Source organism: Phragmites australis, chromosome 10 (genome assembly GCF_958298935.1).
Source record: "Phragmites australis chromosome 10, lpPhrAust1.1, whole genome shotgun sequence".
Lineage (NCBI taxonomy): Eukaryota > Viridiplantae > Streptophyta > Magnoliopsida > Poales > Poaceae > Phragmites > Phragmites australis.
Window position 1 is genome coordinate 27,577,849 of NC_084930.1, and position 15,713 is coordinate 27,593,561.

A 15,713-nucleotide genomic window follows, 5' to 3' on the forward strand; every position below is an offset into this window, starting at 1 on the left:
GCTACTTAATGCGGTGGTCAGCAGGTGACTGATAGGTGAGCCATAGCTTTCTAATTGATCATTAGCGTGAGATGCTGCCAGGGTTCGTTCTATTGATCACTACCTGCTATTTGCCTATTTGGCTCGTGACACGCACGGCTGGAATATAATTGATGTGTATTATATACGACGAGTAGGGATTTTAATTTCGTTTTACAATTTCTTTTAACAAACGAAAAAGATAAAATTTATAAAATTTTAGTTATTTTTCGTTCTTCGCTATGTGAGTCTCATATGTTAATTAAATGAAAATTACGGTATTAGATATTTCATTCTCCTTCAAAATTTTCAAAATTTCGGTGAAATTGTAATCGTTGATGACGAGTACAGATCAATTAATCTGACGCTAATCTTCTGAATTCATGTCCAAATTCTTTTCTTTTTTCTTTCACAAAAAGAATCTTTTTTTTCATTTTACGTCTCCAGCTGCCACGGCCCACGGCCCATTATGTTTCTTGGCCTACAAGTGGGCTGCCGCAAACGATCAAAGCCACCCAGATATTTTCTCCGCTAATCAGGCGGCCCACGTGGTAATGACCCACATTAAGCCCACTCCATTCCCGCCGCCTCGGCAATCTCGCTCACGCGAAGGCGGGAAAATCCCCTCCCGATCGTTCCAGAACCTTCCAGAAGGGCGTTCCGCAAGATTCGCCATTCCCCCCCTTAGCCCATGGCTGCATCGGCGTCGGCGGCGGGCGGCGAGACCCCGAAGCAGCTCCTCTCCATCATCCGCGACTTCGCCTCCGAGAAGTCCCACGGCGGTAAGCACCCGACCCCTCGCCGCGCAGAACACTTGGGTTTCCGCGCGTGCGTGCTGATCCGACGCGTCCCCTGCTTGGCGTGCAGAGCGCAGGGTCTCGGGCCTCAAGCGGCACCTCGCCGACCTGCGCGCCGCCGCTGACTCGGCCGCGGCGGAGCTCGACGCCGCGAAGCAAGCGCGGGAGGCGGCGGAGCAGGAGCTCCGCGGGAGCCAGGTGCAGGCCGCCATCGCCACCTCGTCCATCCAGGCACTCGAGGTATCCGCTCATCTCGTCCCCCAATTGAGGATTTGTCTCACTTTTACGCCCAGTTTGTGTGATTTGATTCAGATTACTTTTTGGTGCGTTTAGGCGACGATCTCGCGTCTCCAGGAGGAGATCACGAATGTGGGCTCCGATTTGGACGCGCTCAAGGTTAGAATTTAAAAAACAGCGAATTAGGGTTATGTCTTGTTGCTTTAATATGACATGCTTGTATGTTTATGCTGATTTGTACGGTTAAAATTGGAAATGGTGGGGATCTGTTGTTGGTGCTCGCTGTAATTGCTCCAACAGAGGAAGGGAGACGGCGAGAGGTGAGTAGAATGACCATGAATGCTTTATTGCTGTGCTATATGCCCCATATATTGTATTTCTGTGAGATAATTTTGTCGATAGCCACTAACCATGCATGTGCTTGCCTTGGATGTTCCAGAGACGAGTTCATCAGCCAGATGCATGAGATGAATGCTAAGATAAGGTACGGAGTGTTGTGTTTTTGCATGTGATGACTTTCGCTGCACGTGTAACAAACTATAATCGATGCTGCATCCCCTTTTTTAGCTTGCATGTAACCATGTTGGCACTTGACTCTGTTCAAATCTGGTTACGGCATTAATAGGAATAAGGCGAATTGTTTGGATTGTCTCAAAATTCCTGAATAACTGAGATACATGAACTATATGCAGCGGTGATGTTTTGACATGAAACCTGTATCACAAGTGCTTGTATGGCATTCCAACATCTCTTCTCGACCTCTTACTACTTTCAGATATTTGTTTTAGTTTTTGGGGCATTAGTAGGATCTTTACCAGTTTCTACTTTTCTTGTTTCAGTCAATTTGGCATTTGCATGATGGCTGAAACATGTTTTGGACGTTCTATTTCGTAATAGGGTTATCTAAAGATAAATAATACTCCTCTTCTGCAGGCAATTTCAACAGATGGTTTCTCTAGAATTAGCAGAAGACAATCACTCTGGGTTGCTGTCAACAGAAGGTAAGTAGGGCAAACCGTAATGCGACATGCCGACATTAGCACTTCCTGTTCCTGATTTTCATTAGGGGTTCTTCAATATGTGATGTTTGTATCTTTCGTTTTGATTGCTTTTGTATTGCTTTTTTTTCTTTTTGTAGAAAATAAACTATGGATCGTCAGAGTTCTAAGAATTGCACATCTGCATTCTTCTTGAATATTTTTGGACCCAAAAGTTTGTTATTATAATTATGTCAAACAGTTCAAGTTGCGTGTTTTCATTTCTGGGTGCATAATTTGGTGATGGCTGTTTACTGCTCATCTATTCTCACAAGCAAAACATGTGAATTATTCTAAAAGATAGAAGTGCTTGAAAATGCTCCAATCTGGTGTTATCTATACTTATTAATCTTAATTTTTTTTCAACTTTGTACTACTACCATGATATTTGTTCTTTTGTGACCATTTTGTTACCTGGTCAAGTTGACATCTTGTTTCTGAAATGTATCTTTTGTGACAAGTATAAAGATCCTCCATGGTCTCCAATAGTCAAATGTATTGAAGTTATGAGATTTTGCATATACTGCTAACTTTCCTTCTTGTCGATATTTTACAGTCAATATATGGTCTATCAAGTTGTGCACTTCTGTTTCACTTTTTTAGATTGTCTGCGATGTTCACCTTGGCAGGTCAAGATGTCGGAGACAAGAATAAAACTATGGAGTCAGAAGATATTTTGAAAGATTTGGTTGATAAAGTGAGCAACGTTGATGCTGAGGTGCATGTCTTGGATGGAGAGTATCAAAAGGATCTGCTTGATCATGATAAGGTTTGTCTTTGTTCTTCCCCAAAATGATGGATTATATCTATATGCACATATTTAACAGATAGAATGCAGTTCTTTGAATGTCTTTCGGTCATATTATTGATAAGACCATTACTGACAAAAAACAATGGGGGCCGTAGATAACCATAATATTTGAATGACAGCTGGCATGCTCTGTATATTACTTTACTAATTTGGGACATTGCAAAACATAAATGCACTAGTAAGGTGGTCTTTACCCAGATGTGTACCTATCATATGCATGTTGGCCTGCTTTTGATGTTCATGAGTCAAGGAAACGAGGAAGATGATATTAATCACAAGTTGCATTTGACAAGTCGGAAGCAAATGCTTGGTACTTTCTGGTTTATGCATGTGCAGATTATTTGGGTGAAATGTGAATCTGTACATGTATTTGCAGAAGGCACTTTATAGATGCAATGTTACGGGTGGGAGACATGCAGGCAGAGGATATGGGTGTGTAGCGTCTCAGGTTACAGTAGAGAATTTCATAGCATCGTCTAAAACATAGTTAGCCTTCTTCAAGCTTTGAGTTCAATGCTTTTGCAGAGCGGTTTGTTCTATTTCACTGCATATCAACATTGGAAAAGGCTCTTGCTAACCCTGGGCATTGTCAAGCCTGATTAACAGAACCGAGTTCTTCTGGTTTCTTTATTTGCAGGTTCGTCAGGAGTTGGCTGATTTCCAAGCAAAGAGAGCTCTTATGGAGGCTGTGATGGGGGAGATGAAGCAGTTGCAGGAGCTGGGAGGATATCCTATTTTTGTGTACAAAGCTGTTTCCATGCAATTTCATGAGCAGTTTTATTCTCATTTATCCATTGCCTTCGCGAAAACTTTCTTTAACTAGGGTCACGCGGGCAGCTGAACTGGAAAAAGTGCACGCTTCACTTGCAGAGGAGTTGCAGCGGCGGTACGCATGCTCCCGCTGCGGCGTCAACAACATGCCTGGGTTGGAAGCAGCAAACTAGACATGGCGTTGGTTGCTGTGTACATACGCAAGTTTGGCGAAGCTTGTAAATAAATGGGAGGCATCGGTCATAGTCCGTACAAGATATAACCCCTTGGTCAAGTGATTATACACATTGGTGCTGTTGTCGTTGACTCGTTGCAACCAAATTCGCAGAAACACTGGTAAAACTCTTGAACGATGAAGATTGAAGCTGCCCGATTCTGTCCGAATTTACCCATTCCTCACCTTCGTTTCGTCCTGATGCCATTTTCGTTTTCCATGGCGTACTTCTTTCTCACGTGTTGCTTAATTTGATCATTTCTATAATCATGACTACACTATAACTATTGGTTAAAATTATGTGCATAGCATATTGCCACACAGAAAAGAGTGTAAATTACAAGTACTACAAGAGTTTAAATTCTCTTGTACAATGATTTTCCTTTCAAGTTTTTTCTTCTAATTTTCCAAGGAGAACTTTAGTACCTTTTTTATTTACATTTCCCCAAAATGCGAGCCAGCAAAGACATGAGCTGGTCTCCAATTCTTCTGATGTTTCAGATGTTTGTTTTTCGCTGCTACATTCACAACAAGGCGTCACCAGCGCCAAAATTGGTGTCTACACACTATACTGAAGACATGAATATTGTAGAGAGACAGGAGAGGGGCACAAGCATCGCACGGAAAGAAGAAATACGTAATAAAAGCTGTACAAACTACACCAAATGGTCTATGTTCTTCACCTCCATGTGCGGCAAGTTCGGCCTTATGTCCCACATCGACGGCTCTGCTCTAGTCGAGCTCGCCAACGACCTTTGGGTCCAAGCGGACCGTGTCGTTCGTAGCTGGTTGCTCGGCTCCGTCGCCGATGATGTCCTTGACCTTGCCATGACAGAAGGCCAAAACGCCCGCGCACTCTGGCTCGCCATTGAGGGCCTCTTCAACGACAATAAGGAATCCCGGGCGATCTTCCTCAGCAACCAGTTCCTCTCCATGGTACAAGGGGACCTCCCTATCCTCGAGTACTACCAGCATCTCAAAACGCTAGCGGACTCTCTCCGCGACGTCAGCCACCCCGTTAGCGAGCCTCAGCTCGTCCTCAACCTTCTGCGCGACCTCAACTCTCACTACTCCAACACCGCCGAGAACATTGCCAATTCGACGCCCTTTCCCTCGTTCGCCAAGGCTCGTTCCATGCTTTCCCTCAAGGAATTGCGCCTAGCCAACAAGGTAAAGGTGGCCACCGAGACCGCCCTCATCGCCTCTTCCTCGTCCTGCGGTCCGGGCGGGTGCCGTGGCTCATCGATGACACCTCCTGCTGTTCAGCACGCTGGCGCCAGTTCTCATGACAAGAAACGCGGCGACCGCAAATGGCCGCCAGAACAATGGCGGCGAACAGCCACGCCCGTCCATCCAGCAGGGGGGCGCGCCACAGCCCACGGGTCCCTAGGTGTGCTTCAACCCGTGGGCTTCTCCTCAGGGTGCTCCGCAGTGGCGCCCTCCCCCCTCGAGCATCCTCGGGCCGTACCCTCAGGCGCACACGGTGTTCACCCCACCGCCGGCGTTCCCGCCGAACGCGCTCTCCTGGGACCAGGGCGGCCTCATCGCCGCCATGAACCAGATGGCCCTTCAGGGTCCCGACAACTAGGTTATGGACAGTGGCGCCAGCTCTCACATGGTGTCCAATGATGGTATACTCCTTCTCCGCCTTCCCCCTCTGTTGTTACTGTTGGCAACGGCTCCAACCTCCCTGTCACTTCTCGCGACCATTCGCTCCTTCAAATGCCCGGTTTTGATTTTGTTCTAAACAATGTGCTGATAGTCCCTTCACTAGTTCGCAATCTTCTTTCCGTACGTCAATTTACGTGTGACAATTATTGCACAATAGAATTTGACGCCTTGGGGTTTTCTGTCAAGGACCTGCGGACATGGCATGTGATCACACGCTGCAATAGTCTTGGAGACCTCTACACTTTCTCTCCCGACGCCGCTGCCGCCATTGCTCAAGCACACCTCGCCACTTCATTCACTCTTTGGCACCAGCGCCTCGAACATCCAAGCCCTCTGTCCTCGACACACTCAATAAATCATCTTCTATTTCATGTAATAAACTAGCTCGCCCTCTTTGCCACTCTTGTTAGCTCGGCAAACATGTGCGACTACCTTTTTCTAATTCTACCTCACGCACTTCTGCGCCATTTGAATTAGTTCATTGTGATGTATGGACATCCCCAGTTGCTGGCATTTCGGGCTCTTTATATTACTTGGTCATTTTAGATGATTTTACTCATTTTTATTGGACCTTCCCTCACTAAAAAATCCGACGTTTATCAACATATTATGAATTTTTCAAACTACACTTCCACTCAATTCGGCTTGCCTCTTAAAACCATTCAGGCTGACAATGGCACCGAATTTGTGAACCGAGTGTCTTCTCAATTTCTTGCATCTCGTGGCATCCTTTTGCGCTACTCTTGCCTATACACTTACCCTCAAAACGGCAAGGTCGAGCATGCCATTCGCACAATGAACAATGTTGTCCGCACGCTTCTCATCCACACACACATGCCACCTCCATACTGGGCCAAGGCTCTCGCTACGGCCACATATCTCCTAAATAGACGCCCCTCCTCCTCTATACACAATTCGATCCCTTATGAGATGCTCTTCCGCAAAACCCCTACATATGATAACTTGCGTGTTTTTGGTTGTCTTTGCTACCCAAACATCTCCTCCACCACGCTACGCAAACTTGCTCCACGATTCGTAGCATGTATCTTCCTCGGTTATCCTAGTTCTCACAAAGGATATCGCTGCATGAACATTGCTACACACCGTATTATTATTTCTCGTAATGTGGTTTTCGATGAAACTACGTTTCCCTTCGCTACAAATGACTCAAGTCCAGGTGGCGCATTTGATTTTCTTGATGATCACGCTGTGTCGGTGCCTCGATCATCGCTCACGATGTGTCCCCCTGCGGCAGCTCCACCACCTCGTGGTGTCGAGCGGTCGCGCTCTTCATCCACGTTCGCTCCTTCGCTTTGTGAAGTTGAGCAAACGTGGCCTCTCTCCATCGTCCAGCTCTCCAGTCGCGCGTCTGTGCTGACTGGCGTGCCACCCGAAACGATCTCCCCGAAGTGTGCGTCTCCCACGTCCGTGGGCACGGTTCCACCACGCGCTACCCAGCGTTCCACCTGCCTAGTTTAGCCCTATTCATTAGGGATTATTGCTTGCCATGCATGCTGTAATCTTACCTAGCTTAGTCACCCTAATTAGGGTCCTGTAATCCTACCATTCATGCCTGTACAAAACTCTCTAATACCCGTCCGCAATCACAATGGGAGGTTCCCGAACGCAGAGACTGGACCGAAACTCCTGAAAAAGCTACGTCGGTAGGCCTTTAGTCATGATATCCGCGAATAGTGGGAGGAGGGCACATGGAGAACTCAGACCTTGCCAAGAGACACCTTGTCGTAGACAAAATGGATGTCTATCTCAATGTGCTTCGTGTGGCGATGTTGAACGGGGTTGGTCGTCATGTAGACAGCGCTGACGTTGTCGCAATAGACCACAATCGCCGAAGGAACAGGAACGTGAAGCTCTTGCAAGAGTTGCCGCAGCCAGCAGCACTTGGCTACGGTGTGAGCAACAGCACGGTACTCAGCTTCTGCGCTGGAGCATGAGACCGTGGTCTGTCTCTTGCATGACCAGGAGGCATGGTTGTCGCCGAGGTAGACACAGTAGCCGGAGGTGGAACGCCGGGAGTCGGGGAAGCTTGCCCAGTCGGCGTCGGAGTACGCGGTGAGTGATGTCGCTGAGGAGACGCCGACGTGAAGCCCAGAGTCAATGGTGCCCTTGACGTATCTTAATATGCGTTTGATCAACGCGAGATGGGGCTCACACGGATCATGCATGAAAAGACACTTGCTGAATAGGATACGTCAGGTCAAGGCGAGTGAGTGTCAGATACTAGAGGACGCCTACAATGCTACGTTAGTCGGAAGGGTCAGCCATCGGAGCACCGTCATGACCGGAGAGCTTGGCATGAGTGTCCACCGGTGTCGCAGTGGGATGGCACTCAGCCATGCTAGCACGGCGCTAACTGTCTGTTGGTGGCAACGGAAGGTCTGGGGATGGCAGCGGAAGGTAAGGATCGTAGAATCACTGATACCATGTAGAGAGACAGGAGAGGGGCGCAAGCATCGCACGGAAAGAAGAAATACGTAATAAAAGCTGTACAAAACTCTCTAATAAATATTGATCCTACAAAAACGAACCTCATTCTGAGGCGCTCTACTAAATCCTAGCAATGTTATACTAACAGCAACAGCAACGCTATGCAAGGGCAAAATAGTGAACCAAAATGAAATCAAATAGTTAGTTTCTCCAAATTTTGTTGTAGCTTGGACAGAGTTCTGCATATTTCTGACAAAGAAACTGATTCATCCAAAGCTTGCTTGCAAAGATAGCCCCCAACTGCTTTGACATATTGGAATTCTGGCCCAAACAAATGAGAAGCACAAGCTGCCCTAGAAGCCAGGAGCTTGCAATCATCTGTAAAAACACAAACTGTTTTAGCTTTGATCACATAACACGTCTCAAGATAGCATGCCTACATATGTTGATACTGAACATAAACTAGAAAGAGTCTGAATTTCGCACCATAATGTCACATACTTTCTCTAGACGGAAGAACAAGGCCAATGCTACCGGCAGTTTGGTATACGGCAATCATGTGTGTCATTATCTCTACATTTTTAATCCAAAGTGGTAGAACTGCCCAGAATTTGCGCGCATAGGCCCCATATTATGATCAGTTGAAGAATCCCTGTAGTCTAGCTCTTCTTTTTTTGAAACATGCAAGCTCTTTTGAAATTAGAAACATACCGAAGCCAGGTTAGCAGGTTTACTTCCATATCTTGTGTGGCCAACTTGTTAAACAAAACTCATGACGCAGTTATCATTGTGTACAGCACAGGAATTTGAACTAGCAGATAAGCGAACAGCTGTCACAAAACATGTCTACCAAAGACCATTTTTTTCTCACCACAACAAAGAATTTGTTCAAACTGTTGATGTGTAATTTAATATTAAACTATGGCTGCAGTTCTCTGTAAATAGAAACCCGAAATTTCACGAAAACAGGAACCAACAAGCAAACCACGAGTATTATTTCCAGTATCATATTTCCACTCTTTCCCCATCACGCCAGAATCAATATGAATCCTGATGACATTTACTGTCTGACCCAATTAATCTCAAGCGGAAAATATTATGATTTTTTATCTTGGCAACACTAAATTCGAGGAAAAAGCAGCAGCTACCTATCAGGATTTCTGATGCATACGTGTTTTGCCTGAAATGATGGTGCATCCACCATCTGCATCGGACCTTCCATGATTCTCTTGTATGTCGCTCAAAAAAAGACTGAGGAAAACTTACTGGAAGCTCTTAATGCTGCATCTCATAGAACATCAGTACATGATATACAAACCTCATAGTCAGTAGATGAGTCAGAAAAAAAGCTGAAGGAAGCATGATACAACCTCTTCCCAGATGCAAGGTTTTCCATTAACAGAATCTAGATGTAAAGCTATGGCCTTGAGTAGTTGGATGGTATTATAGTATCATGGGGGGAGCCAACAAAAGTTAATAAGAATGCACACATTCCCCAAGAGTCTATAGTACCAAAATGCTGAATACAGAATATTTCAAATCAGAACATATATTAACTATGCACAGAGAAGCAATGCAAAAAACTTTCACAGGCACCACCCATATTAATGTTCAAATATTCTTCTACCAAGTAACACAACCAATATAAGTTCCTTTTCAAAGTAGCAAAGACAGAATCATGAATATAGTTGAGCAATGATATTTTAACTAATTACTAATAAAGCAACCAGTTTCAGTAAAAAAAGGAAGGGTAGTTGACTAGAATATTTCAAATGTCTATAGAAAGAAAGCCTCAATTTTGTGAAGAAGCTGGTGAGTTTGTCTGAAGATCCCTACTTGATAACAGATAGCCAGTGATACTAGCCAAGAATTCATTCCAGTTCTGTGAACGAACAATTCAGCTATTCAAGTAGTACTGCAGTTAAATAGTAAAACACTCTGGAAGAAATGATTTCAGCCTAAACCTTTTCTATGCATTTTTCTTAGCCTCTCCATTGAGTAGCTATATGTAGGATCCCTTCTCAAAGCTTCCTCATAGCATGAAGAAATAGTTGATACTTGGTTTTGGTCAAAATACTCCAGCAGTCTGCCTCTCAACCTGCAGCAACAAACAATTGAACTTCAACGGCTTAGTTTACAAAATTTTGTTTCCAATATAGACAAGAAAAAAAGATCAGACACTAGGATAATAGAAAGGTATCATGTATTCATGTAACATCAGACACGGGATTAGATTCAAGATAACATAGTTTTACCTAAAAGGGAGGGCTGTACTTGAACTATGGCAGGTCTTCTCAAGCTCATTCAGTGCATCTTTCAGTTTATCACCAAGAAGGAGAATCTGTACCACATCAAATGTAGCAAAACAGAAAAGATTTGACCAAATGGTAAAAATAAAATTTATACAAGTAAACAAAATGGGTAACATGTCTATACAGGTGTTCAAGTGGACTCAAACATAACTTGTGCAGTGTTCAAAATTTGGCCAAAATCACGGTGATTGGTGGGTGCTGGTAAGGTTTCAACATGGCCAAATTATTTCACTTTCATTTGAATTTAAAAGGCTAAAAGAGTTCTAAATCAACACAATTTAGTGTCTATTCAAGTGGTAAAGCTCTTAGATCTCTTGTGCTAAGTCCTGGGTTCGAACCTGGCATGAGTTTTCGATTTTTTTTTTCTTGGAATTGCAGCACTGACATGTGAGTCCCATATTTTAAATGGAATAATTGCACTGTGTGGGAGAGAATCGAACCCATTACTTTGAGTTCAAGGGAGAAGCTACTGCCACCAGCTTAGCTGCACTCCTATGTCTAAGCTAGGATTTGGGCTGGCTTTATTCTTCATTTAGAGTTTAGGGTTTATGGTTCAACTTGAGTTATATCACCAACACATTTTTTGAGGGAAATACAGTAAGGGAGACCCCAAGTGTGAAATTGGTGAGAATCAGCGTCGAGCGGGACTCGAATGCGGGTGGTGCGGGCACAACAACTTGCTCTGGCCAACTGCACTAGGTGCAGCTTCTATCACCAACACATTTTGATGAGAAGAATGAAAAGTGATAAGTTTAGAGAAATAACAAAAGTTAATGTGGAATGTGCCAAGGACAAGTTAGAGACAACGTATTGGAGAGGTTATCTCTTATGCTGTCTCTACATGGTGTGTTTTTAGGGAAAAGATAAGAATAAAAGGTCGAGACACCTAATGATACAGTAAATCATAAATTAGACGGAAAATGGCATATCAAACAAATATGGCCCTAGGTCAGTTCAGCTAGTAGGGCTATTTGGTTTTAGCCTTAATATTGATGCAATGAGTTCAGTTGACAAGTACCTGTATTAATGGCAATAAGGCTGGCACTACTGGCAGATTTGAATAAAGAGACACCCTTAGACATTTATCGGCATCTTCATAGAAGGTATTAGGTGTTGACTTATACTTTCAATACGAATCGAAACAATCATTTGAAGTCCCAGTAGCAAGCTTTAGACGTAAAGGCAACAGGCTTTTTTCCAATCCTTCAATGCAGATAAGAGAATGTAATATGAGTTTCGATGGTACCACAAAAATAATAAAGGAAATACCAGGAATTCAGCTGAATGGGTTGGTGACAGGGGACAAAGATGGAGCTACAGTAGGTTTTATAACAGAAGCTATAAGCAACTCCCAATAATTCCCACAACCCCAACAAGATACATGCACACACAAAAAGAAGAAACCCTCACTTGTTGCATGCCACAGTGAACTAGCTTACCAGGCATTGTATTAATCATGTTCTGTTATTTCTCATCCTTCCTTTTCAGAGCAAACTTACTCATGGAATCTTCAGAACTTTAAAAAGAATATTCCATTCTATTGGTGCCTTGCTTAGCACTCTTTGTAAACTCATACAATCCGAAATGTTATTTCAGAACCCAGATCATGTATCAAACAACTTAAATTACAGCAGTAATAGATTCTAAGAAATCACTGTGGAGGTACATGTAGAACTGAATGCGCCAAGAACAAAATGCGGGGTAGCACCATCAACACTCCAAACAAATTTGATAGAGGTTTTTTCTTTAAAATAGCTAAAAAAAGGTTCCAATATGTGATATTTCCATCTGCATTCTATATGTATATTTTTCTTCGGGTTATCATAGAACGATAAAAGTAACACCGTCCTAAGTAGAATAAAAAAAAGAAAAGAAATCTCGACTAACACAAACACAAATCACAATGGAATTGCTACTTACCACATGTAGGAATATCAGAGGTATTAAAAAATACACTTCGAAAATCTGTTCCAACCATCTCTTCATTTACCTGTGATCCATGTGGATCATTTTCCTCCTTAGGATGAACAAAACCAAATTTCTTATTCCTTTTTCTGTCTACATTCCCATTATTGATCGAACTTTCTGAAGAGCAAACAGGCAAACTGGCACCATCAACATCAATGTTGCAAGTGTCATCTGAATCATCCAGGAGACCAATTTCTTCACAGCCATTTGATGTCATCGAAATAGCGCTTAATTCATTATAAACATCAAACTCCTCAACCTGCATATGTTTAGGCAAGCCAGAGTACCATTTATCATATGATATCAAACCATGAATCAGATTTAGAATTGGTTCCTCCTGCAATCCGTCCTTGGCAATAAGGCTGAAAAAATAAAACAAGTTAAGTTCTTCTTGGTAGTGAAGATACAAGCTACACAGGGAAGAAAGAACAAAATACTAAAGACACACACGAAGAAAAAAGGCAACTCGGTTGCTTAACAAAATAGACTAAGTATTACAGCTACTGCACACAAGGCATTAAGCAACTTTCCACACCACAAATGTCTAGTTAAGAAAAATGTAGAATCCTTTATGATGGTACCAGGAAATCCATATGTAGACATAAAACATCATCGTAAATACAACTCAACTATTCCATGCCTACTAAACTGTGCAACCTGTGATTTCTTTGGATAATTCATGCTATGCTGGTTTTCACAAGTAAACAGAAAAAGCAGAACAGGCCTGTAACAAAATTCATTGGACTGCAATAACTACAGCAGATCAAAAGTTGTAAAAGACAAAAATAAATAAATAATGAGAGCACTGACAGGGTGTCAAGATGACGCACATTCTTGTTGCATTGTATGCATTGTCAATGTTGCCTTGGGAAAGATAAAATAGAGTCAGTTAGAGTTTAACCAAGTGTTTCTGCCAAAAAGTTTAACATAGTTAAGCAGGACGCGAAACACTTTATGATAGTTTTCCATCTACTAGCACTTAACGGAAAGGAAAAAAATAGCATTTGCGAATAATCCCATCTAATGTTCCTGATGTAGAATCGCTCAATTCTTCGCATTCAGCAGATGTAGTATCACATAACCTACATTTTTCCTTGAAAAAGAACATTTGACCAAACAGTTCCTAGATGATACTATTGGTGGAATACAGATTATACCAAGCTCTTAGCTCTAGTTCTAGTTTCTTAACCTCAGGTGATTGTTCAAATTCAGTACTAAGTTTCAATTTTAACCATAGAAGCACCACTAACCAGCTAATGTGCACAATCACTGTAAATTCAGTATGCTCCGCAGTGTAGTTCCGAACTTACTTTTGGTCAACAAGCAAACCAAACTAACCTTCGCATCCAAACATCGAACAACTTCTGCGTCCTGAGGTAGTAGCAGCTCCTGCTGCCCTGCTGCGCACCGCTGTCCTCAGCAAGCCGCTTATGGATCTCCATGGCGACCTTTCATCGAGCACCTCGGCAACATAAAAAATCCTAACTACACCGAACCAAAAGTCGGAAGTTTCATCCGGCATGGTTGCTTACCACGAACATGCTGCGGGTCTTCTCGAAACAGTCAGGCTTCCGAGTGCCGCGGAGGAGCGTGGAGACGACGCTGGCCGCATCGCACCACCACCAGTGCGCGCGCGTGAGCTCCAGGAGGACCCGACCGAGGCGGCGGCGGTTGAGCCAGAGGGTGGGGGCCCGCCGCCGCGGGCCTCGCGGTGGGCTGGAGGTCCCGTCTCCCAACCGCCCTCCTGCTGACCCCCGCATCCGCGTCAGCTTTGGCGCCAGGCTCGCGCTTGACGGAGGCTGGAGTGCGCGCCTCCACTGATGCACCTGACGGGGTGGTCTGAGGCGTGAGGAGAGGGCTCAGGGGAAGCTGGGTCGGTGTCACCGAGAGGGAACTGGATCACCTGACTTCTTCACTCCACCGTGAAGTGTTGGATTTGACTTCTGCATTCCACCGCGAGGTGTTAGATTATAGGTGAGTTTTCAGATTTGACGTTACACTATTGCTATGGTAGTATGTAAACAGTAACAATGCTATAGTATCTGTCGTTATAGTAACTCTGTTACCGCGTTTGGCGTTAAGATACTATTCACCTTCTCACGATTTACTGTTTATCTATGATTTCACTGGAGTGAAGTCAGAAGATTTTGATCCTCATCAGAAAACGACCTCCTCGACGGCACTTCTAGTGGGGCGGTGGGGCCGAAGTTTGAGTGAAGGCCTCCGCGGCGTCGGGTTCTCTCTTTATGGTGGCGAGAGGCGAGGGAGTCGGTGTTAGCGTCGGTCGCGCCATGGCGTGAGACAGATGTGGCAACGGCGGCTCACAGCCTCGGGCCGAGGGCTTTGTAAGAGTAGCGGCGACAGAGGATATTGTCGGTCGGATCATATTTCCACACAGTTTCCTACCTATCAGATCCGATGTCACCAGTTCGATCAGTGAGCATTTCGGGAGGTTTTTGAGATCAAGCCCACATCATCATCCGCCACCGCAAGGAAAAAACAAACTTTCATCTCCCGCCATTAGTAGTCATTGTATGGCATTTTCCGAATGAAATTGGCAAGGGCCTGTCCAGAGTAGGATGAACACGATAAGAAAACAATCGAAAAAGACCTAAACCACTTTTAGTTTCACACTTTCGCTCGGAAACGAAGATGATAATGATAATGTCATAAACGAATACAACATCGATAATAAAGAAAAACGGAAAATGGTGTTATCGGGGCGAAAACATGCCGGTATCAATCGAGAACAGATAATTCAAATCCGAAAGCACCAAATCATAGCTCTGAGCCAGCTCGTGTATCGTGTCATCACTGGCTACCAGCTGCTCCTCGTCGAGCCAGAGCGGCACAAGCATCCCGACGACCAAGCACACCATGCTCGGTGTGGTGACGTTGAGCGCCATGACGAAGGCAACAAAGGCGATCCTGGCCAGCTGCATGCCCACCTGCTAGAACCCCATGTTGAGGGTCGTTCTTGATTGCGTACACGTGGCTGATGTACCGAGGGTTATCTCCAAAGAAGATGCGGCTGAGCCGCGGCTCCGCGAGGACCCCTGTTAGGACGCCGCTGAGGCTGCCAGCCATGTCATGCGTGTGAAGCATGACGAGTGTGTCGTTGACGCGCTTTAGGAAGCAACTTCGCTTGTGCTATGAGGTCAATCGTCAATCATCAGCACGGTTACTTGGGCAAAAAGACAGCGAGACATGAGAGGCTAGGATGGTGGGAGTCTAGGGTTGGGAGGCATGTTGTCTGTTTGTGAGGAATCGTCCAAATGGTATTCGGATTAATCATTAGAATAACCATTTAATAAGATGAGAGGTAGCACGCGCTCGTATTTTGACGTAGCACGTGCTAACCCACATCTCACCACAACGATCACAACCGTAACGATTAACCAGAATCCGACACCGGTAGTCACAGTATGT

At 44.4% G+C, this 15,713-nt stretch overlaps 2 protein-coding genes and 1 pseudogene across 2 annotated transcripts; 2 read left to right on the top strand and 1 right to left on the bottom strand.

Moving 5' to 3' along the window:
• The first annotated feature begins 602 nt into the window (after positions 1–602).
• LOC133930539 (uncharacterized) lies at positions 603–4,222 on the top strand. The gene is made up of 9 exons (XM_062377197.1): positions 603–800; positions 886–1,055; positions 1,149–1,211; positions 1,353–1,372; positions 1,492–1,536; positions 1,986–2,053; positions 2,719–2,858; positions 3,538–3,626; positions 3,730–4,222. The coding sequence occupies exons 1-9, from the start codon at positions 710–712 to the stop codon at positions 3,842–3,844; spliced, it is 801 nt and encodes a 266-aa protein (XP_062233181.1). The 5' UTR covers positions 603–709; the 3' UTR covers positions 3,845–4,222.
• Positions 4,223–4,572: 350 nt separating this feature from the next.
• Positions 4,573–5,473, top strand: LOC133930196 (uncharacterized). Its single transcript, XM_062376869.1, has 2 exons — positions 4,573–5,055; positions 5,306–5,473. The coding sequence occupies exons 1-2, from the start codon at positions 4,573–4,575 to the stop codon at positions 5,471–5,473; spliced, it is 651 nt and encodes a 216-aa protein (XP_062232853.1).
• A 2,575-nt stretch (positions 5,474–8,048) lies between these two features.
• Positions 8,049–14,211, bottom strand: LOC133930540 (uncharacterized; annotated as a pseudogene).
• Positions 14,212–15,713: the final 1,502 nt, after the last annotated feature.